At 34.0% G+C, this 22,266-nt stretch overlaps 10 protein-coding genes and 2 pseudogenes across 10 annotated transcripts; 2 read left to right on the plus strand and 10 right to left on the minus strand.

Annotated features, from left to right (window-relative positions):
• Positions 1-80: 80 nt before the first annotated feature.
• LOC145838767 (histone H4-like) lies at positions 81-392 on the minus strand. Its single transcript, XM_082946390.1, has one exon. It carries the CDS (start codon positions 390-392, stop codon positions 81-83), a length of 312 nt encoding a protein of 103 aa, XP_082802516.1.
• Positions 393-581: 189 nt separating this feature from the next.
• On the minus strand, positions 582-992 carry LOC145838768 (histone H3). Its single transcript, XM_082946391.1, has one exon. The coding sequence runs from the start codon at positions 990-992 to the stop codon at positions 582-584; it is 411 nt and encodes a 136-aa protein (XP_082802517.1).
• A 2,473-nt stretch (positions 993-3,465) lies between these two features.
• LOC145839645 (5S ribosomal RNA) lies at positions 3,466-3,588 on the plus strand (annotated as a pseudogene).
• A 3,598-nt stretch (positions 3,589-7,186) lies between these two features.
• Positions 7,187-7,546, minus strand: LOC145838419 (histone H2B type 1-K-like). Its single transcript, XM_082946008.1, has one exon. It carries the CDS (start codon positions 7,544-7,546, stop codon positions 7,187-7,189), a length of 360 nt encoding a protein of 119 aa, XP_082802134.1.
• A 159-nt stretch (positions 7,547-7,705) lies between these two features.
• On the minus strand, positions 7,706-8,086 carry LOC145838769 (histone H2A). Its single transcript, XM_082946393.1, has one exon. The coding sequence runs from the start codon at positions 8,084-8,086 to the stop codon at positions 7,706-7,708; it is 381 nt and encodes a 126-aa protein (XP_082802519.1).
• A 194-nt stretch (positions 8,087-8,280) lies between these two features.
• LOC145838770 (histone H4-like) lies at positions 8,281-8,592 on the minus strand. The gene has a single exon (XM_082946394.1). It carries the CDS (start codon positions 8,590-8,592, stop codon positions 8,281-8,283), a length of 312 nt encoding a protein of 103 aa, XP_082802520.1.
• Positions 8,593-8,781: 189 nt separating this feature from the next.
• LOC145838771 (histone H3) lies at positions 8,782-9,192 on the minus strand. The gene has a single exon (XM_082946395.1). The coding sequence runs from the start codon at positions 9,190-9,192 to the stop codon at positions 8,782-8,784; it is 411 nt and encodes a 136-aa protein (XP_082802521.1).
• Positions 9,193-11,665: 2,473 nt separating this feature from the next.
• LOC145839657 (5S ribosomal RNA) lies at positions 11,666-11,788 on the plus strand (annotated as a pseudogene).
• Positions 11,789-15,386: 3,598 nt separating this feature from the next.
• On the minus strand, positions 15,387-15,725 carry LOC145838772 (histone H2B type 1-K-like). The gene has a single exon (XM_082946396.1). The coding sequence runs from the start codon at positions 15,723-15,725 to the stop codon at positions 15,387-15,389; it is 339 nt and encodes a 112-aa protein (XP_082802522.1).
• Positions 15,726-15,884: 159 nt separating this feature from the next.
• Positions 15,885-16,265, minus strand: LOC145838773 (histone H2A). The gene has a single exon (XM_082946397.1). The coding sequence runs from the start codon at positions 16,263-16,265 to the stop codon at positions 15,885-15,887; it is 381 nt and encodes a 126-aa protein (XP_082802523.1).
• A 194-nt stretch (positions 16,266-16,459) lies between these two features.
• On the minus strand, positions 16,460-16,771 carry LOC145838774 (histone H4-like). Its single transcript, XM_082946398.1, has one exon. It carries the CDS (start codon positions 16,769-16,771, stop codon positions 16,460-16,462), a length of 312 nt encoding a protein of 103 aa, XP_082802524.1.
• Positions 16,772-16,960: 189 nt separating this feature from the next.
• LOC145838775 (histone H3) lies at positions 16,961-17,371 on the minus strand. The gene has a single exon (XM_082946399.1). The coding sequence runs from the start codon at positions 17,369-17,371 to the stop codon at positions 16,961-16,963; it is 411 nt and encodes a 136-aa protein (XP_082802525.1).
• Positions 17,372-22,266: the final 4,895 nt, after the last annotated feature.

Below are 22,266 nucleotides of genomic sequence, written 5' to 3' on the forward strand. Positions count from 1 at the left end.
TCAAAATGTTTGTTCATCAGTGTTGAAGAAATTTGATTTTGAAATGGGTGGTCCTAAAAAGGACCGAGTTTGCTAAATGTTTAGCCACCGAAGCCGTACAAGGTTCTTCCTTGACGCTTGAGTGCGTACACGACGTCGAGTGCTGTGACGGTCTTGCGCTTGGCGTGCTCTGTGTATGTTACTGCATCGCGAATAACATTTTCCAAGAAAACTTTCATGACGCCTCTCGTTTCTTCATAAATCAGTCCCGAGATTCGCTTCACTCCACCTCGGCGAGCCAAACGGCGGATTGCAGGCTTAGTGATGCCTTGGATGTTGTCGCGAAGTACTTTGCGATGGCGCTTAGCACCTCCTTTTCCCAAGCCTTTACCTCCTTTGCCGCGTCCAGACATGTTGAATATAGTGCTTTCGGCAGTCCGTCGAGTTTATTTATAAGCTGTTACGGACGCGTACGGTTACTACTAAACTAATTTGCATACTCAGAAAAGTCTCTAACTTACATTCTTTCGTTTGGTTTATTTTTTCTCACTATCAAACAAAGTTTAAAAGTGGCCCTGAAAAGGACCGGTTTTAGCTAATGCTTAAGCTCTTTCGCCACGCATTCTCCTGGCGAGCTGGATGTCTTTGGGCATGATTGTCACACGCTTGGCGTGGATCGCGCAAAGGTTAGTGTCTTCGAACAAACCAACGAGGTAGGCCTCGCTCGCTTCCTGCAAAGCCATTACGGCACTGCTTTGGAACCTCAAGTCAGTTTTGAAGTCTTGAGCTATTTCACGTACAAGACGCTGGAAAGGCAACTTGCGCAAAAGAAGCTCAGTTGACTTCTGGTAGCGTCTGATTTCTCTCAGAGCAACTGTGCCGGGCCTGTAGCGATGAGGCTTCTTCACACCTCCGGTAGCGGGTGCGCTCTTGCGAGCGGCCTTAGTGGCGAGCTGTTTCCTTGGAGCCTTGCCTCCGGTTGACTTGCGAGCGGTTTGCTTGGTACGAGCCATTTTGATAATGTAGCTATACGCTGGAAGACTGTATATATACTGTTTACGGAGACACGGACGCAAGCGATTCCGCTGTATCTCATTGACTAATTTGCATACTTTTAATTTACTGTTGTTATTAGCATTTCATTTTTTGTTAATATTTTGATTGAGTGGTCCTGAAAAGGACCTTGGGTAAAAGAACAACTTATTTTTTACAGCTCTTCTTGGTACTTGCCTTCTTAGATGCTTTTTTGGCTACCGGCTTCTTCTTGGTTACTTTCTTCTTCTTGCTTGCAGCTTTTTTAGATGCTGCTTTCTTAGGAGCACACTTTTTAGCAGGTCGCTTTTTGGCTGCTGGTTTTTTCGCTGCCTTCTTGGGAGCACACTTCTTTACTCGTTTCTTTGCTGCGGCCTTCTTTACTGCTGGCTTTTTAGCTACTTTTTTTGTCCTCTTCTTGGGACCAGCAGCTGGCATTGGAGCAAGCTTGAACGAGCCGGAAGCGCCTTTTCCAGTAGTCTGGAGAAAAGAACCTTTGGCCACGCCGCTGGTAAGTGCTCTCTTCAAGTGAGAATTAGAAGCTGAGAGGTCAAGCTTGTAGGTGTCCGTGATATATTTTTGTATCTTCTGGCGGGATGTACCTTTTCGTTCCTTCATTGCTCCCAGGGCAGAGCTAATCATCTCCTTGTAAGTCGGGTGTTCTGCCTTCTTGGCGCTTGGTCTCTTGGAAGACCTGGCCTTGGCTGCGGCCGCCGCTGCTACTGCTGGTGCTGCTACTGCTGTGGTAGACATTTTGTATGTATTTTAAAGCAACCGAAACAATACTTTCAGTAGTTACTGACTGTGACGAATTGACTGTTGAGCAGTTTTACTTTGTGAAGTACCTTTTACTGATTAATACGAGCATTAGCATGTGAGTTTAAAGCGCATATGCTCATAAAAGCATAGTTATTTTTTTACGAACGTCAAAAACATTCCAGTGACAAAGAAACCAGACTTAGCCTGGTCGGAAACAGAGTTTTTTTTAAAGCTTAGCTTTAAAGGTCCAGAAAAACAGTCTAAAAGTTACAGCACACCTCTGCATTTAATGATATAAACCTCAAATGAAACAAAATATATTACTACACATCCGGTTTAGTTTTCTTCAGCTGCAAACTTAAAACTGTAAGATTTTAGACAAGCACAAGTATTTTTTTCCACTTCAAGCTTAAGTTAAGTTTTATTATTTTAATTTCATTCGGTTTTGTCAGTTGTAAAACCCATGAAGTATGTTTAACTTGATTACAACTTTAACTGTGCTGGTTAGTAAAAAGTAATTCATAAACAAACACAAATATTTAATTTATGATACTTTACAAGTTATCATTACTTTAAGTATACTTATATTCAAAATGGCAGTACTAAACCACATAAAAAAACTTAAGTAGATAAGTTTTGAATTTGTTCTTCCACATACTAGTAACTTACCTTTTCAAAAATGTTCTGAACAGTAGCCATACAAAACTTGTTAAAAAGCTAGAAACTAATGTTTAACAAAGTTTGTTATATAAAACAGTCCCAACTAGTTACTAGTATTTCACAGTTAGAAAAATTTGAAACAACTTTTTAAAACTATTACACAGTTGTTTTGATTTTTTAACAACGTTTTATTTGTTATACTCGAAGCTGAACTAAGAACTTTTTCTTTGTAGAATTCATGAAAAGAAAGCGAAAAAATGGATTTGATCGTAACTTTCCAAAACAAGACAAAATAACTTACACTTAAATGAATATCAGTACTGTTCACTTATGTTCAAAGAAAAGGACCGAAATTTCAATATGAAGTTTAAAAGAGTTGCTTATTTTGAGACGAAAACTTTACTTAAAAAAAGAGGTTAGGCTAATTTTAAAAGTAACAAAAGTACAGTTCAAAAATGACTGCATAATGATAGAAGTGTTTATGTTTACTAAGTGAAGATTTGTTTAAATAAACTTTAATTGATTTACTGCTTAAAGAAGTTTCTAAGTGTAATAAAAACTAGATTCATTACAATGTTCTGCACAATTTAGACAGTTGACTAAATGTTTTGCTGTGGTATATTTCAAAAAAGGTTGTTAAATCAACTCTAACTTGATATAAATGTAAATTCAAAATGTATTCTTTATTCTCAGGTGTTTTGAGCACTTCTGTTGTAACAACAGCATTTAAATTTCTAACATGTTAACAATTAGCTAATGTGTTTGTTTGATTTTTGTGTCTTTTCCTTTTAAAACAGGGTATTTACTTATTTGAAAACTGTACGTTGCTTTTGCACTCGTACTATCATAGCTGAACAGTTTTACGAAGCTTACTTTGAAGCAAAAAAAAAAAAAAGAATAAGTAAAGGCAAGAAAAACTTAAATTGTTTGTTAGTTAGAACAAAGTGAGCTCTAAACATAAGAAACACTTAAGCAAATAAGCTACAAGTTTCAGACAGTTCATTGGTTTATAACAACTTTTTATCGTTTTCGAACGCCTACGACCATACCACACTGAACACACCCCATCTCGTCCGATCTGGGAAGTTAAAAAAGTGTCGGGCTTAAAGGTTAGTACTTAGATGGGTGACCGCTTGGGAATACCGCGTGCCGTAGGCTTTTATTTTCAAGCACTTATTTGTTGGATTTATTCTTCATACTTATTATGAAAGTTTCTAGTTTATCTTAAACATTTTTCAACAATAAATGACACACTAACTAGACTGTCATTTAGTTGTAGACTTATTTTGTCTGTTGCTTTCATTTTGCTATTTATATAAAAGCCATAACTATATTTTTTATAAGCGTTTCGTTCTGCTCTAAACTTTTAACAAATATAACTTGAAATAAACAGTTGCAGTAGTTTTTAGTTATCAAGTTGTCTCATACACAGTCTTCAATAAAGTTACAAAGCTGTTTACTTCTTTTCCTTTGCATAATGTTTCAGCTATTGGTTTTTTTACGCGTTGATGTTTTATGTTAAAAATCCATAAGCAACTAAGTTTAATAAAACAAGTCTAAGATTTGTAAAAAAAAATTCAACTTTGCTATTCATGACAGTTGTACTGAAATTGAATGCTTTTTGGTCGTTTTTTTTCTTTAGAACAATCACTGTTGTTTACATTTATTTATTTTTGAAAATACATTTTGATAAGCATGATCAGTATAATTTTCATGAATAAACCTCTACTGTTCAAGTATTTTTTAAAATAATACGAAATTTATTAAAACTAACTGTTTTATTTTCATTCCATAATGAAATTACTTTTTATAGTGACGTAGAACAAGTTTTAAAAATAAAGTTTAGTATTTATTAAATTAAAAAAAAAGTCTACGAAGTAAGCATAATTGAGAATTTTTTTTTGTCTAAATAAAGAAGTTAACAAGAAAAAGCCTTTGGACAACACGTTTAAGTTAGTTGAAGCTTTTTATGAAACATCAAATTACAACTAGTTAACAAAACTTATTCCACGATTTAGGCAATACTTTCAAAACATAACTAGCTCTCTTATTAAAAGTTGCTTAGAATGTCCAGTAAAAGTACAAAGGCAATAGTAAGTATGCATAACTAGGTGACAAAAGAAAAGACAGAAAAAATATTATTTAGAAGTAAAATGTGTCATTCAACTAGCTCTAACTCTTACTTTTGATCTTTTACCACCACAAAGTTGGTTGAGTTGCACATTTTTGTTGTTTAGTTAAAGCTTGTTTAACACTGCTTAGTAGACTTTAAAGCTGGTTAAATAAACTGGTTGTCCTGATTACATTAGATTAACTTGATAAAGCTATAAGCAATGCTAGATCAACTAAAAGATGTAAGCTTTTTAAAGTTATAGATTCGAAATGTTCTTTTTCGTTCATGTTGTGATGCATATATGTTGTTTTTTGTTTATGTATTTATGAGTTGTAATGCATGTTTTAAATGTGTTTTAGTTAAAGTTATTTTCTGAAACGATACAACATAAATTAGACCCAAAGCTAAACTAATTTTCAACTTGATAAATCTGTGAACAATTTGAGTTCAATAAAAAGCTTTGTAAAAAGAATTCGGTTGTAATACATGATGGTTGTTGTACTGAAATTGCAGTTTTGTTGATTTTTTTATTTTGGTTTGAACAGCTTCTGTTGTTAATTGTATTTTAAACTGTTTTACTTAGTTTGAGTTGCATTGTAATAAAAAGAAATAATAAATTTTAGAAACTACTGGTTTATTAGATTGTAATTGTTAATATCCAAAGTTAAGTTTGTTTTATTATAATTTAATGTATTATTTTCATTTAAAATCTAATAATTTTTACAGTGACGTAGAACAGCATTTTTTAAATAAACTAAATACTTTTTCAATTTTACAAAAAGAAGTATACAAAATAAGCATAACGGGAATAAGTTTTGTTTAAAGAAAGAAGTTTACAAGAAAATCTTATGGACACAAAAATCAAGTTAGTTGAAGCTTTCTGCGAAACGTTTATTTATTTGTAATGTAACAGACTTAAGCAATGGTTTTTAAATGCAACTAGCTCCCTCCTCAAAAGTAGTTTAAAATGTCATGTAAGAGAACAAAAACAATTGTAAATTCAAGTATGTGACAAAAAGTTAAAACACAAAAGTATAAGTTAGAAGTAAACTGTTTTATACAAACATTCTAACTCACCTTTTACCAGCACAAAAAACATTAAGTTTGGTTCGTTTTTGTCGTCTAGTTAGAGCTTGTTTAATGCTGCTTAGTGGACATTGATATCTGGCTGAATCAGTTGGTGGTCCTTATCACTTTAGACTTATAACAGAAATGACTATAGACTGTAAAAGTCGTTTTAAGTCATCAAGTTGTCTCACATATAGTTGTAACAAGTAATACAAATGAGTGGTGACAAGCTGTTACTTCTTTTCCTTTCAGCTTAAAAATTGAGTTCTTTCATGTATTCGACTAGTTAAGCAATCAAAAACAAACTAAATAGATGTCAGCTTTGTAAAATAAAAGTTTTAATGATAAGCTTTCATCAACTATTTCAGCTATTTTTGTTTTGGTAAATCGCGTACTTGTTTATAGTGTTGTTTTTCTTTGAACAATCGATGTTGTTTACATTTATGTATTTTAATGTATGATTTTTAAATTACTATGCATGTTTTTAATCGTGTTTTAGTTGTAATTAAACTATATTTTTTGTGAAACAAATATTGTTTGTTGTTAACAATTGAAAACATACTTTGTTGATAAACCAAAGTAAGTTTTATTCTTATTACTATTTAAGTGTACTATTTTCATTGAAAAATATAAATAGTTTTTAAAGTGACGTAGCGTAACTTTTTTTAATAAGTTAAAAAACAAATAATTATTGAATGTTTAAGAAAAGTGCACAAAGTAAGAACGAATAAGATAGAGTTCTTAGAAAAAAAAGATATCAAGAAGAAAAAGACATCCAAGTTAGTTAATTATGTTAAGCATTCAATTACAGTAGTTGTTACATCAAGTTGTCTAACACCTAGTCTAAACAAGTAACTTTACCATGAAAATAATAAAACAAGCATTTTTTAACCGTGTTTAAGCTAATGAGTTGGTTTGTATCATAGGGTGATGTTTTGGCTTGAAATGATATCTTAAATAAGCTAAATAGATGTCAGCCTTGTAGGTGGGAATACTTAAATGTGTTTGAAATTCACATTTGTTATCTTTTGTTCTGAACTTTTATTTCTATTTATATACTTATAACTTTTTAAAGCATTTTACATGGTTTTAACTGCATTTAAGTTGATAAAAAGAAGACGTTTAAAAGTTAAACCTTTGTTGTGTTGCTGATAATCAACAACAACAACTTAAAAATGTAACAAAAACTAAGGTTTTTTTTGTTATAAGTTAAGTATACGTTACTGTATTATTTTTTTTAAACACTTATTTACTGAATGTTTTAACAGAAATTCAACAAATGAACAAGAAGTTGTATAGAAAAAAAAAGTTCACGGACAACGTATTGAAGTTAGTTAAATCCTTTTTTACATATACTACTGTTTTTTCAAATTAGACTTGAGCAATGGTAACCATAAGATTAAAACTTGAAAGCACGACAAATTTTAAATCAAACAACTAAGGTGTTTGATCTTTTAATTCTTATAACAACCAGTTTGTTTGTACAATTATCAATTTGTGGCTTGTACTTGAAGTAGATATCAATAGCCGGTTTTGTTCAAATGGTGGTCCTAAAAAGGACCGGTTGTTGAGCATTTATTTTGAGCTGGTGTACTTGGTAACAGCTTTAGTTCCCTCTGAAACTGCGTGCTTTGACAACTCGCCGGGGAGCAAGAGCCTGACAGCAGTTTGAATTTCTCGGCTGCTCACAGTTGACCTCTTGTTGTAATGAGCCAAACGTGAAGCCTCTGCTGCAATGCGCTCGAAGATGTCGTTGACAAATGAGTTCATGATTCCCATCGCCTTGCTGGAAATTCCGGTGTCGGGGTGCACTTGCTTCAAAACTTTGTACACGTAGATGCCAAAGCTTTCTTTGTGCCTCCTCCTTCGCTTCTTCTTGCCGTCGACCGGGGTGGTCTTGGCTACTGACTTCTTCGCGCCTTTGGTTGCGGTCATGACGATGTGTGAACTTCAGTCTCGGCGCCAGCTTATATACTGAAAGTTTATGCAAATTAGCATTTCCGTACGCGAACGACAGCCTCTCTCATTTTATGATTCTCTCGTTTGTCGTAAATATTTTTAGGTGGTCCTGAAAAGGACCTGGTTTGTTTTAACTTAGGCTGATTTTTTTGAAGCGGTCTTCTTGGGCAATAATACTGCCTGGATGTTTGGAAGAACACCTCCTTGAGCAATAGTGACGCCGCCGAGAAGTTTGTTCAACTCTTCGTCGTTGCGGATAGCTAGTTGCAAATGGCGGGGAATGATCCTGCTTTTCTTGTTGTCACGAGCAGCGTTACCGGCAAGCTCGAGCACTTCTGCGCTCAAATACTCGAGAACGGCAGCCAGATAAACTGGAGCACCAGCTCCGACTCTTTGGCTGTAGTTGCCAGTGCGCAACAGGCGGTGCACGCGACCGACTGGAAACTGCAGTCCTGCACGAGAAGACCTGCTCTTCGGCTTAGATTTGAGTTTTGATCCTTTACCACGTCCCGACATCTTGTTGTTCGAATGATTGTGCCAAGATGCTCGCACAGCTCTGTATAAAACTCAAACCTAACCGCGTCGAACGAACAACTAATTTGCATATGTCGTAGCTGCTCTTTAATCTTGTCAAAATGTTTGTTCATCAGTGTTGAAGAAATTTGATTTTGAAATGGGTGGTCCTAAAAAGGACCGAGTTTGCTAAATGTTTAGCCACCGAAGCCGTACAAGGTTCTTCCTTGACGCTTGAGTGCGTACACGACGTCGAGTGCTGTGACGGTCTTGCGCTTGGCGTGCTCTGTGTATGTTACTGCATCGCGAATAACATTTTCCAAGAAAACTTTCATGACGCCTCTCGTTTCTTCATAAATCAGTCCCGAGATTCGCTTCACTCCACCTCGGCGAGCCAAACGGCGGATTGCAGGCTTAGTGATGCCTTGGATGTTGTCGCGAAGTACTTTGCGATGGCGCTTAGCACCTCCTTTTCCCAAGCCTTTACCTCCTTTGCCGCGTCCAGACATGTTGAATATAGTGCTTTCGGCAGTCCGTCGAGTTTATTTATAAGCTGTTACGGACGCGTACGGTTACTACTAAACTAATTTGCATACTCAGAAAAGTCTCTAACTTACATTCTTTCGTTTGGTTTATTTTTTCTCACTATCAAACAAAGTTTAAAAGTGGCCCTGAAAAGGACCGGTTTTAGCTAATGCTTAAGCTCTTTCGCCACGCATTCTCCTGGCGAGCTGGATGTCTTTGGGCATGATTGTCACACGCTTGGCGTGGATCGCGCAAAGGTTAGTGTCTTCGAACAAACCAACGAGGTAGGCCTCGCTCGCTTCCTGCAAAGCCATTACGGCACTGCTTTGGAACCTCAAGTCAGTTTTGAAGTCTTGAGCTATTTCACGTACAAGACGCTGGAAAGGCAACTTGCGCAAAAGAAGCTCAGTTGACTTCTGGTAGCGTCTGATTTCTCTCAGAGCAACTGTGCCGGGCCTGTAGCGATGAGGCTTCTTCACACCTCCGGTAGCGGGTGCGCTCTTGCGAGCGGCCTTAGTGGCGAGCTGTTTCCTTGGAGCCTTGCCTCCGGTTGACTTGCGAGCGGTTTGCTTGGTACGAGCCATTTTGATAATGTAGCTATACGCTGGAAGACTGTATATATACTGTTTACGGAGACACGGACGCAAGCGATTCCGCTGTATCTCATTGACTAATTTGCATACTTTTAATTTACTGTTGTTATTAGCATTTCATGTTTTGTTAATATTTTGATTGAGTGGTCCTGAAAAGGACCTTGGGTAAAAGAACAACTTATTTTTTACAGCTCTTCTTGGTACTTGCCTTCTTAGATGCTTTTTTGGCTACCGGCTTCTTCTTGGTTACTTTCTTCTTCTTGCTTGCAGCTTTTTTAGATGCTGCTTTCTTAGGAGCACACTTTTTAGCAGGTCGCTTTTTGGCTGCTGGTTTTTTCGCTGCCTTCTTGGGAGCACACTTCTTTACTCGTTTCTTTGCTGCGGCCTTCTTTACTGCTGGCTTTTTAGCTACTTTTTTTGTCCTCTTCTTGGGACCAGCAGCTGGCATTGGAGCAAGCTTGAACGAGCCGGAAGCGCCTTTTCCAGTAGTCTGGAGAAAAGAACCTTTGGCCACGCCGCTGGTAAGTGCTCTCTTCAAGTGAGAATTAGAAGCTGAGAGGTCAAGCTTGTAGGTGTCCGTGATATATTTTTGTATCTTCTGGCGGGATGTACCTTTTCGTTCCTTCATTGCTCCCAGGGCAGAGCTAATCATCTCCTTGTAAGTCGGGTGTTCTGCCTTCTTGGCGCTTGGTCTCTTGGAAGACCTGGCCTTGGCTGCGGCCGCCGCTGCTAATGCTGGTGCTGCTACTGCTGTGGTAGACATTTTGTATGTATTTTAAAGCAACCGAAACAATACTTTCAGTAGTTACTGACTGTGACGAATTGACTGTTGAGCAGTTTTACTTTGTGAAGTACCTTTTACTGATTAATACGAGCATTAGCATGTGAGTTTAAAGCGCATATGCTCATAAAAGCATAGTTATTTTTTTACGAACGTCAAAAACATTCCAGTGACAAAGAAACCAGACTTAGCCTGGTCGGAAACAGAGTTTTTTTTAAAGCTTAGCTTTAAAGGTCCAGAAAAACAGTCTAAAAGTTACAGCACACCTCTGCATTTAATGATATAAACCTCAAATGAAACAAAATATATTACTACACATCCGGTTTAGTTTTCTTCAGCTGCAAACTTAAAACTGTAAGATTTTAGACAAGCACAAGTATTTTTTTCCACTTCAAGCTTAAGTTAAGTTTTATTATTTTAATTTCATTCGGTTTTGTCAATTGTAAAACCCATGAAGTATGTTTAACTTGATTACAACTTTAACTGTGCTGGTTAGTAAAAAGTAATTCATAAACAAACACAAATATTTAATTTATGATACTTTACAAGTTATCATTACTTTAAGTATACTTATATTCAAAATGGCAGTACTAAACCACATAAAAAAACTTAAGTAGATAAGTTTTGAATTTGTTCTTCCACATACTAGTAACTTACCTTTTCAAAAATGTTCTGAACAGTAGCCATACAAAACTTGTTAAAAAGCTAGAAACTAATGTTTAACAAAGTTTGTTATATAAAACAGTCCCAACTAGTTACTAGTATTTCACAGTTAGAAAAATTTGAAACAACTTTTTAAAACTATTACACAGTTGTTTTGATTTTTTAACAACGTTTTATTTGTTATACTCGAAGCTGAACTAAGAACTTTTTCTTTGTAGAATTCATGAAAAGAAAGCGAAAAAATGGATTTGATCGTAACTTTCCAAAACAAGACAAAATAACTTACACTTAAATGAATATCAGTACTGTTCACTTATGTTCAAAGAAAAGGACCGAAATTTCAATATGAAGTTTAAAAGAGTTGCTTATTTTGAGACGAAAACTTTACTTAAAAAAAGAGGTTAGGCTAATTTTAAAAGTAACAAAAGTACAGTTCAAAAATGACTGCATAATGATAGAAGTGTTTATGTTTACTAAGTGAAGATTTGTTTAAATAAACTTTAATTGATTTACTGCTTAAAGAAGTTTCTAAGTGTAATAAAAACTAGATTCATTACAATGTTCTGCACAATTTAGACAGTTGACTAAATGTTTTGCTGTGGTATATTTCAAAAAAGGTTGTTAAATCAACTCTAACTTGATATAAATGTAAATTCAAAATGTATTCTTTATTCTCAGGTGTTTTGAGCACTTCTGTTGTAACAACAGCATTTAAATTTCTAACATGTTAACAATTAGCTAATGTGTTTGTTTGATTTTTGTGTCTTTTCCTTTTAAAACAGGGTATTTACTTATTTGAAAACTGTACGTTGCTTTTGCACTCGTACTATCATAGCTGAACAGTTTTACGAAGCTTACTTTGAAGCAAAAAAAAAAAAAAGAATAAGTAAAGGCAAGAAAAACTTAAATTGTTTGTTAGTTAGAACAAAGTGAGCTCTAAACATAAGAAACACTTAAGCAAATAAGCTACAAGTTTCAGACAGTTCATTGGTTTATAACAACTTTTTATCGTTTTCGAACGCCTACGACCATACCACACTGAACACACCCCATCTCGTCCGATCTGGGAAGTTAAAAAAGTGTCGGGCTTAAAGGTTAGTACTTAGATGGGTGACCGCTTGGGAATACCGCGTGCCGTAGGCTTTTATTTTCAAGCACTTATTTGTTGGATTTATTCTTCATACTTATTATGAAAGTTTCTAGTTTATCTTAAACATTTTTCAACAATAAATGACACACTAACTAGACTGTCATTTAGTTGTAGACTTATTTTGTCTGTTGCTTTCATTTTGCTATTTATATAAAAGCCATAACTATATTTTTTATAAGCGTTTCGTTCTGCTCTAAACTTTTAACAAATATAACTTGAAATAAACAGTTGCAGTAGTTTTTAGTTATCAAGTTGTCTCATACACAGTCTTCAATAAAGTTACAAAGCTGTTTACTTCTTTTCCTTTGCATAATGTTTCAGCTATTGGTTTTTTTACGCGTTGATGTTTTATGTTAAAAATCCATAAGCAACTAAGTTTAATAAAACAAGTCTAAGATTTGTAAAAAAAAATTCAACTTTGCTATTCATGACAGTTGTACTGAAATTGAATGCTTTTTGGTCGTTTTTTTTCTTTAGAACAATCACTGTTGTTTACATTTATTTATTTTTGAAAATACATTTTGATAAGCATGATCAGTATAATTTTCATGAATAAACCTCTACTGTTCAAGTATTTTTTAAAATAATACGAAATTTATTAAAACTAACTGTTTTATTTTCATTCCATAATGAAATTACTTTTTATAGTGACGTAGAACAAGTTTTAAAAATAAAGTTTAGTATTTATTAAATTAAAAAAAAAGTCTACGAAGTAAGCATAATTGAGAATTTTTTTTTGTCTAAATAAAGAAGTTAACAAGAAAAAGCCTTTGGACAACACGTTTAAGTTAGTTGAAGCTTTTTATGAAACATCAAATTACAACTAGTTAACAAAACTTATTCCACGATTTAGGCAATACTTTCAAAACATAACTAGCTCTCTTATTAAAAGTTGCTTAGAATGTCCAGTAAAAGTACAAAGGCAATAGTAAGTATGCATAACTAGGTGACAAAAGAAAAGACAGAAAAAATATTATTTAGAAGTAAAATGTGTCATTCAACTAGCTCTAACTCTTACTTTTGATCTTTTACCACCACAAAGTTGGTTGAGTTGCACATTTTTGTTGTTTAGTTAAAGCTTGTTTAACACTGCTTAGTAGACTTTAAAGCTGGTTAAATAAACTGGTTGTCCTGATTACATTAGATTAACTTGATAAAGCTATAAGCAATGCTAGATCAACTAAAAGATGTAAGCTTTTTAAAGTTATAGATTCGAAATGTTCTTTTTCGTTCATGTTGTGATGCATATATGTTGTTTTTTGTTTATGTATTTATGAGTTGTAATGCATGTTTTAAATGTGTTTTAGTTAAAGTTATTTTCTGAAACGATACAACATAAATTAGACCCAAAGCTAAACTAATTTTCAACTTGATAAATCTGTGAACAATTTGAGTTCAATAAAAAGCTTTGTAAAAAGAATTCGGTTGTAATACATGATGGTTGTTGTACTGAAATTGCAGTTTTGTTGATTTTTTTATTTTGGTTTGAACAGCTTCTGTTGTTAATTGTATTTTAAACTGTTTTACTTAGTTTGAGTTGCATTGTAATAAAAAGAAATAATAAATTTTAGAAACTACTGGTTTATTAGATTGTAATTGTTAATATCCAAAGTTAAGTTTGTTTTATTATAATTTAATGTATTATTTTCATTTAAAATCTAATAATTTTTACAGTGACGTAGAACAGCATTTTTTAAATAAACTAAATACTTTTTCAATTTTACAAAAAGAAGTATACAAAATAAGCATAACGGGAATAAGTTTTGTTTAAAGAAAGAAGTTTACAAGAAAATCTTATGGACACAAAAATCAAGTTAGTTGAAGCTTTCTGCGAAACGTTTATTTATTTGTAATGTAACAGACTTAAGCAATGGTTTTTAAATGCAACTAGCTCCCTCCTCAAAAGTAGTTTAAAATGTCATGTAAGAGAACAAAAACAATTGTAAATTCAAGTATGTGACAAAAAGTTAAAACACAAAAGTATAAGTTAGAAGTAAACTGTTTTATACAAACATTCTAACTCACCTTTTACCAGCACAAAAAACATTAAGTTTGGTTCGTTTTTGTCGTCTAGTTAGAGCTTGTTTAATGCTGCTTAGTGGACATTGATATCTGGCTGAATCAGTTGGTGGTCCTTATCACTTTAGACTTATAACAGAAATGACTATAGACTGTAAAAGTCGTTTTAAGTCATCAAGTTGTCTCACATATAGTTGTAACAAGTAATACAAATGAGTGGTGACAAGCTGTTACTTCTTTTCCTTTCAGCTTAAAAATTGAGTTCTTTCATGTATTCGACTAGTTAAGCAATCAAAAACAAACTAAATAGATGTCAGCTTTGTAAAATAAAAGTTTTAATGATAAGCTTTCATCAACTATTTCAGCTATTTTTGTTTTGGTAAATCGCGTACTTGTTTATAGTGTTGTTTTTCTTTGAACAATCGATGTTGTTTACATTTATGTATTTTAATGTATGATTTTTAAATTACTATGCATGTTTTTAATCGTGTTTTAGTTGTAATTAAACTATATTTTTTGTGAAACAAATATTGTTTGTTGTTAACAATTGAAAACATACTTTGTTGATAAACCAAAGTAAGTTTTATTCTTATTACTATTTAAGTGTACTATTTTCATTGAAAAATATAAATAGTTTTTAAAGTGACGTAGCGTAACTTTTTTTAATAAGTTAAAAAACAAATAATTATTGAATGTTTAAGAAAAGTGCACAAAGTAAGAACGAATAAGATAGAGTTCTTAGAAAAAAAAGATATCAAGAAGAAAAAGACATCCAAGTTAGTTAATTATGTTAAGCATTCAATTACAGTAGTTGTTACATCAAGTTGTCTAACACCTAGTCTAAACAAGTAACTTTACCATGAAAATAATAAAACAAGCATTTTTTAACCGTGTTTAAGCTAATGAGTTGGTTTGTATCATAGGGTGATGTTTTGGCTTGAAATGATATCTTAAATAAGCTAAATAGATGTCAGCCTTGTAGGTGGGAATACTTAAATGTGTTTGAAATTCACATTTGTTATCTTTTGTTCTGAACTTTTATTTCTATTTATATACTTATAACTTTTTAAAGCATTTTACATGGTTTTAACTGCATTTAAGTTGATAAAAAGAAGACGTTTAAAAGTTAAACCTTTGTTGTGTTGCTGATAATCAACAACAACAACTTAAAAATGTAACAAAAACTAAGGTTTTTTTTGTTATAAGTTAAGTATACGTTACTGTATTATTTTTTTTAAACACTTATTTACTGAATGTTTTAACAGAAATTCAACAAATGAACAAGAAGTTGTATAGAAAAAAAAAGTTCACGGACAACGTATTGAAGTTAGTTAAATCCTTTTTTACATATACTACTGTTTTTTCAAATTAGACTTGAGCAATGGTAACCATAAGATTAAAACTTGAAAGCACGACAAATTTTAAATCAAACAACTAAGGTGTTTGATCTTTTAATTCTTATAACAACCAGTTTGTTTGTACAATTATCAATTTGTGGCTTGTACTTGAAGTAGATATCATTAGCCGGTTTTGTTCAAATGGTGGTCCTAAAAAGGACCGGTTGTTGAGCATTTATTTTGAGCTGGTGTACTTGGTAACAGCTTTAGTTCCCTCTGAAACTGCGTGCTTTGACAACTCGCCGGGGAGCAAGAGCCTGACAGCAGTTTGAATTTCGCGGCTGCTCACAGTTGACCTCTTGTTGTAATGAGCCAAACGTGAAGCCTCTGCTGCAATGCGCTCGAAGATGTCGTTGACAAATGAGTTCATGATTCCCATCGCCTTGCTGGAAATTCCGGTGTCGGGGTGCACTTGCTTCAAAACTTTGTACACGTAGATGCTCCTTCGCTTCTTCTTGCCGTCGACCGGGGTGGTCTTGGCTACTGACTTCTTCGCGCCTTTGGTTGCGGTCATGACGATGTGTGAACTTCAGTCTCGGCGCCAGCTTATATACTGAAAGTTTATGCAAATTTGCATTTCCGTACGCGAACGACAGCCTCTCTCATTTTATGATTCTCTCGTTTGTCGTAAATATTTTTAGGTGGTCCTGAAAAGGACCTGGTTTGTTTTAACTTAGGCTGATTTTTTTGAAGCGGTCTTCTTGGGCAATAATACTGCCTGGATGTTTGGAAGAACACCTCCTTGAGCAATAGTGACGCCGCCGAGAAGTTTGTTCAACTCTTCGTCGTTGCGGATAGCTAGTTGCAAATGGCGGGGAATGATCCTACTTTTCTTGTTGTCACGAGCAGCGTTACCGGCAAGCTCGAGCACTTCTGCGCTCAAATACTCGAGAACGGCAGCCAGATAAACTGGAGCACCAGCTCCGACTCTTTGGCTGTAGTTGCCAGTGCGCAACAGGCGGTGCACGCGACCGACTGGAAACTGCAGTCCTGCACGAGAAGACCTGCTCTTCGGCTTAGATTTGAGTTTTGATCCTTTACCACGTCCCGACATCTTGTTGTTCGAATGATTGTGCCAAGATGCTCGCACAGCTCTGTATAAAACTCAAACCTAACCGCGTCGAACGAACAACTAATTTGCATATGTCGTAGCTGCTCTTTAATCTTGTCAAAATGTTTGTTTAGCAGTGTTGAAGAAATTTGATTTTGAAATGGGTGGTCCTAAAAAGGACCGAGTTTGCTAAATGTTTAGCCACCGAAGCCGTACAAGGTTCTTCCTTGACGCTTGAGTGCGTATACGACGTCGAGTGCTGTGACGGTCTTGCGCTTGGCGTGCTCTGTGTATGTTACTGCATCGCGAATAACATTTTCCAAGAAAACTATCATGACGCCTCTCGTTTCTTCATAAATCAGTCCCGAGATTCGCTTCACTCCGCCTCGGCGAGCCAAACGGCGGATTGCAGGCTTAGTGATGCCTTGGATGTTGTCGCGAAGTACTTTGCGATGGCGCTTAGCACCTCCTTTTCCCAAGCCTTTACCTCCTTTGCCGCGTCCAGACATGTTGAATATAGTGCTTTCGGCAGTCCGTCGAGTTTATTTATAAGCTGTTACGGACGCGTACGGTTACTACTAAACTAATTTGCATACTCAGAAAAACCTCTAACTTACATTCTTTCGTTTGGTTTATTTTTTCTCACTATCAAACAAAGTTTAAAAGTGGCCCTGAAAAGGACCGGTTTTAGCTAATGCTTAAGCTCTTTCGCCACGCATTCTCCTGGCGAGCTGGATGTCTTTGGGCATGATTGTCACACGCTTGGCGTGGATCGCGCAAAGGTTAGTGTCTTCGAACAAACCAACGAGGTAGGCCTCGCTCGCTTCCTGCAAAGCCATTACGGCACTGCTTTGGAACCTCAAGTCAGTTTTGAAGTCTTGAGCTATTTCACGTACAAGACGCTGGAAAGGCAACTTGCGCAAAAGAAGCTCAGTTGACTTCTGGTAGCGTCTGATTTCTCTCAGAGCAACTGTGCCGGGCCTGTAGCGATGAGGCTTCTTCACACCTCCGGTAGCGGGTGCGCTCTTGCGAGCGGCCTTAGTGGCGAGCTGTTTCCTTGGAGCCTTGCCTCCGGTTGACTTGCGAGCGGTTTGCTTGGTACGAGCCATTTTGATAATGTAGCTATACGCTGGAAGACTCTATATATACTGTTTACGGAGACACGGACGCAAGCGATTCCGCTGTATCTCATTGACTAATTTGCATACTTTCAATTTACTGTTGTTATTAGCATTTCATGTTTTGTTAATATTTTGATTGAGTGGTCCTGAAAAGGACCTTGGGTAAAAGAACAACTTATTTTTTACAGCTCTTCTTGGTACTTGCCTTCTTAGATGCTTTTTTGGCTACCGGCTTCTTCTTGGTTACTTTCTTCTTCTTGCTTGCAGCTTTTTTAGATGCTGCTTTCTTAGGAGCACACTTTTTAGCAGGTCGCTTTTTGGCTGCTGGTTTTTTCGCTGCCTTCTTGGGAGCACACTTCTTTACTCGTTTCTTTGCTGCGGCCTTCTTTACTGCTGGCTTTTTAGCTACTTTTTTTGTCCTCTTCTTGGGACCAGCAGCTGGCATTGGAGCAAGCTTGAACGAGCCGGAAGCGCCTTTTCCAGTAGTCTGGAGAAAAGAACCTTTGGCCACGCCGCTGGTAAGTGCTCTCTTCAAGTGAGAATTAGAAGCTGAGAGGTCAAGCTTGTAGGTGTCCGCGATATATTTTTGTATCTTCTGGCGGGATGTACCTTTTCGTTCCTTCATTGCTCCCAGGGCAGAGCTAATCATCTCCTTGTAAGTCGGGTGTTCTGCCTTCTTGGCGCTTGGTCTCTTGGAAGACCTGGCCTTGGCTGCGGCCGCCGCTGCTACTGCTGGTGCTGCTACTGCTGTGGTAGACATTTTGTATGTATTTTAAAGCAACCGAAACAATACTTTCAGTAGTTACTGACTGTGACGAATTGACTGTTGAGCAGTTTTACTTTGTGAAGTACCTTTTACTGATTAATACGAGCATCAGCATGTGAGTTTAAAGCGCATATGCTCATAAAAGCATAGTTATTTTTTTACGAACGTCAAAAACATTCCAGTGACAAAGAAACCAGACTTAGCCTGGTCGGAAACAGAGTTTTTTTTAAAGCTTAGCTTTAAAAGTCCAGAAAAACAGTCTAAAAGTTACAGCACACCTCTGCATTTAATGATATAAACCTCAAATGAAACAAAATATATTACTACACATCCGGTTTAGTTTTCTTCAGCTGCAAACTTAAAACTGTAAGATTTTAGACAAGCACAAGTATTTTTTTCCACTTCAAGCTTAAGTTAAGTTTTATTATTTTAATTTCATTCGGTTTTGTCAATTGTAAAACCCATGAAGTATGTTTAACTTGATTACAACTTTAACTGTGCTGGTTAGTAAAAAGTAATTCATAAACAAACACAAGTATTTAATTTATGATACTTTACAAGTTATCATTACTTTAAGTATACTTATATTCAAAATGGCAGTACTAAACCACATAAAAAAACTTAAGTAGATAAGTTTTGAATTTGTTCTTCCACATACTAGTAACTTACCTTTTCAAAAATGTTCTGAACAGTAGCCATACAAAACTTGTTAAAAAGCTAGAAACTAATGTTTAACAAAGTTTGTTATATAAAACAGTCCCAACTAGTTACTAGTATTTCACAGTTAGAAAAATTTGAAACAACTTTTTAAAACTATTACACAGTTGTTTTGATTTTTTAACAACGTTTTATTTGTTATACTCGAAGCTGAACTAAGAACTTTTTCTTTGTAGATTTCATGAAAAGAAAGCGAACAAATGGATTTGATCGTAACTTTCCAAAACAAGACAAAATAACTTACACTTAAATGAATATCAGTACTGTTCACTTATGTTCAAAGAAAAGGACCGAAATTTCAATATGAAGTTTAAAAGAGTTGCTTATTTTGAGACGAAAACTTTACTTAAAAAAAGAGGTTAGGCTAATTTTAAAAGTAACAAAAGTACAGTTCAAAAATGACTGCATAATGATAGAAGTGTTTATGTTTACTAAGTGAAGATTTGTTTAAATAAACTTTAATTGATTTACTGCTTAAAGTAGTTTCTAAGTGTAATAAAAACTAGATTCATTACAATGTTCTGCACAATTTAGACAGTTGACTAAATGTTTTGCTGTGGTATATTTCAAAAAAGGTTGTTAAATCAACTCTAACTTGATATAAATGTAATTTCAAAATGTATTCTTTATTCTCAGGTGTTTTGAGCACTTCTGTTGTAACAACAGCATTTAAATTTCTAACATGTTAACAATTAGCTAATGTGTTTGTTTGATTTTTGTGTCTTTTCCTTTTAAAACAGGGTATTTACTTATTTGAAAACTGTACGTTGCTTTTGCACTCGTACTATCATAGCTGAACAGTTTTACGAAGCTTACTTTGAAGCAAATAAAAAAAAAGAATAAGTAAAGGCAAGACAAACTTAAATTATTTGTTAGTTAGAACAAAGTGAGCTCTAAACATAAGAAACACTTAAGCAAATAAGCTACAAGTTTTTAAAAACATTTTTAAATTTTTCAATAATAAATGACACACTAACTAGACTGTCATTTAGTTGTAGACTTATTTTGTCTGTTGCTTTCATTTTGCTATTTACATAAAAGCCATAACTTTATTTTTTATAAGCGTTTCGTTCTGCTCTAGACTTTTAACAAATATAACTTGAAATAAACAGTTGCAGTAGTTTTTAGTTATCAAGTTGTCTCATACACAGTCTTCAATAAAGTTACTAAGCTGTTTACTTCTTTTCCTTTGCATAATGTTTCAGCTATTGGTTTTTTTACGCGTTGATGTTTTATGTTAAAAATCCATAAGCAACTAAGTTTAATAAAACAAGTCTAAGATTTGTAAAAAAAAAACAGTTGTACTGAAATTGAATGCTTTTTGGTCGTTTTTTTTCTTTAGAACAATCACTGTTGTTTACATTTATTTATTTTTAAAAATACATTTTGATAAGCATGATCAGTATAATTTTCATGAATAAACCTCTACTGTTCAAGTATTTTAAAAAATAATACGAAATTTATTAAAACTAACTGTTTTATTTTCATTCCATAATGAAATTGCTTTTTATAGTGACGTAGAACAAGTTTTAAAAACTAAGTTTAGTATTTATTAAATTAAAAAAAAAGTCTACGAAGTAAGCACAATTGAGAATTTTTTTGTCTAAATAAAGAAGTTAACAAGAAAAAGCCTTTGGACAACACGTTGAAGTTAGTTGAAGCTTTTTATGAAACATCAAATTACAACTAGTTAACAAAACTTATTCCACGATTTAGGCAATACTTTCAAAACATAACTAGCTCTCTTATTAAAAGTTGCTTAGAATGTCCAGTAAAAGTACAAAGGCAATAGTAAGTATGCATAACTAGGTGACAAAAGAAAAGACAGAAAAAATATTAATTAGAAGTAAAATGTGTCATTCAACTAGCTCTAACTCTTACTTTTGATCTTTTACCACCACAAAGTTGGTTGAGTTGCACATTTTTGTTGTTTAGTTAAAGCTTGTTTAACACTGCTTAGTAGACTTTAAAGCTGGTTAAATAAACTGGTTGTCCTGATTACATTAGATTAACTTGATAAAGCTATAAGCAATGCTAGATCAACTAAAAGCTTTTTAAAGTTGTAGATTCGAAATGTTCTTTTTTGTTCATGTTGTAATGCATATATGTTGTTTTTTGTTTATGTATTTATGAGTTGTAATGCATGTTTTTTAGTTAAAGTTTTTTTCTGAAACGATACAACATAAATTAGACCCAAAGCTAAACTAATTTTCAACTTGATAAATCTGTGAACAATTTGAGTTCAATAAAAAGCTTTGTAAAAATAATTCGGTTGTAATACATGATGGTTGTTGTACTGAAATTGCAGTTTTGTTGATTTTTTTATTTTGGTTTGAACAGCTTCTGTTGTTAACTGTATTTTAAACTGTTTTATTTAGTTTGAGTTGCATTGTAATAAAAAAAAATAATACATTTTAGAAACTACTGGTTTATTAGATTGTAATTGTTAATATCCAAAGTTAATTTTGTTTTATTATAATTTAATGTATTATTTTCATTTAAAATCTAATACTTTTTACAGTGACGTAGAACAGTATTTTTTAAATAAACTAAATACTTTTTCAATTTTACAAAAAGAAGTATACAAAATAAGCATAACGGGAATAAGTTTTGTTTAAAGAAAGAAGTTTACAAGAAAATCTTATGGACACAAAAATCAAGTTAGTTGAAGCTTTCTGCGAAACGTATATTTATTTGTAATGTAACAGACTTAAGCAATGGTTTTTAAATGCAACTAGCTCCCTCCTCAAAAGTAGTTTAAAATGTCATGTAAGAGCAATTGTAAATACAAGTATGTGACAAAAAGTTAAAACACAAAAGTATAAGCTAGAAGTAAACTGTTTTATACAAACGTTCTAACTCACCTTTTACCAGCACAAAAAACATTAAGTTTGGTTCGTTTTTGTCGTCTAGTTAGAGCTTGTTTATTGCTGCTTAGTGGACATTGATATCTGGTTGAATCAGTTGGTGGTCCTTATCACTTTAGACTTATAACAGAAATAACTATAGACTGTAAAAGTCGTTTTAAGTCATCAAGTTGTCTCACATATAGTTGTAACAAGTAATACAAATGAGTGGTGACAAGCTGTTACTTCTTTTCCTTTCAGCTTATAAATTGAGTTCTTTCATGTATTCGACTAGTTAAGCAACCAAAAACAAACTAAATAGATGTCAGCTTTGTAAAATAAAAGTTTTAATGATAAGCTTTCATGAATTATTTCAGCTATTTTTGTTTTGGTAAATCGCGTACTTGTTTATAGTGTTGTTTTTCTTTGAACAATCGATGTTGTTTACATTTATGTATTTTAATGTATGATTTTTAAGTTACTATGCATGTTTTTAATCGTGTTTTAGTTGTAATTAAACTATATTTTTTGTGAAACAAATATTGTTTGTTGTT

The sequence above is a fragment of the Thalia democratica genome, chromosome 6, assembly GCF_965202585.1.
Source record: "Thalia democratica chromosome 6, ktThaDemo2.hap1.1, whole genome shotgun sequence".
Classification (NCBI taxonomy): domain Eukaryota; kingdom Metazoa; phylum Chordata; class Thaliacea; order Salpida; family Salpidae; genus Thalia; species Thalia democratica.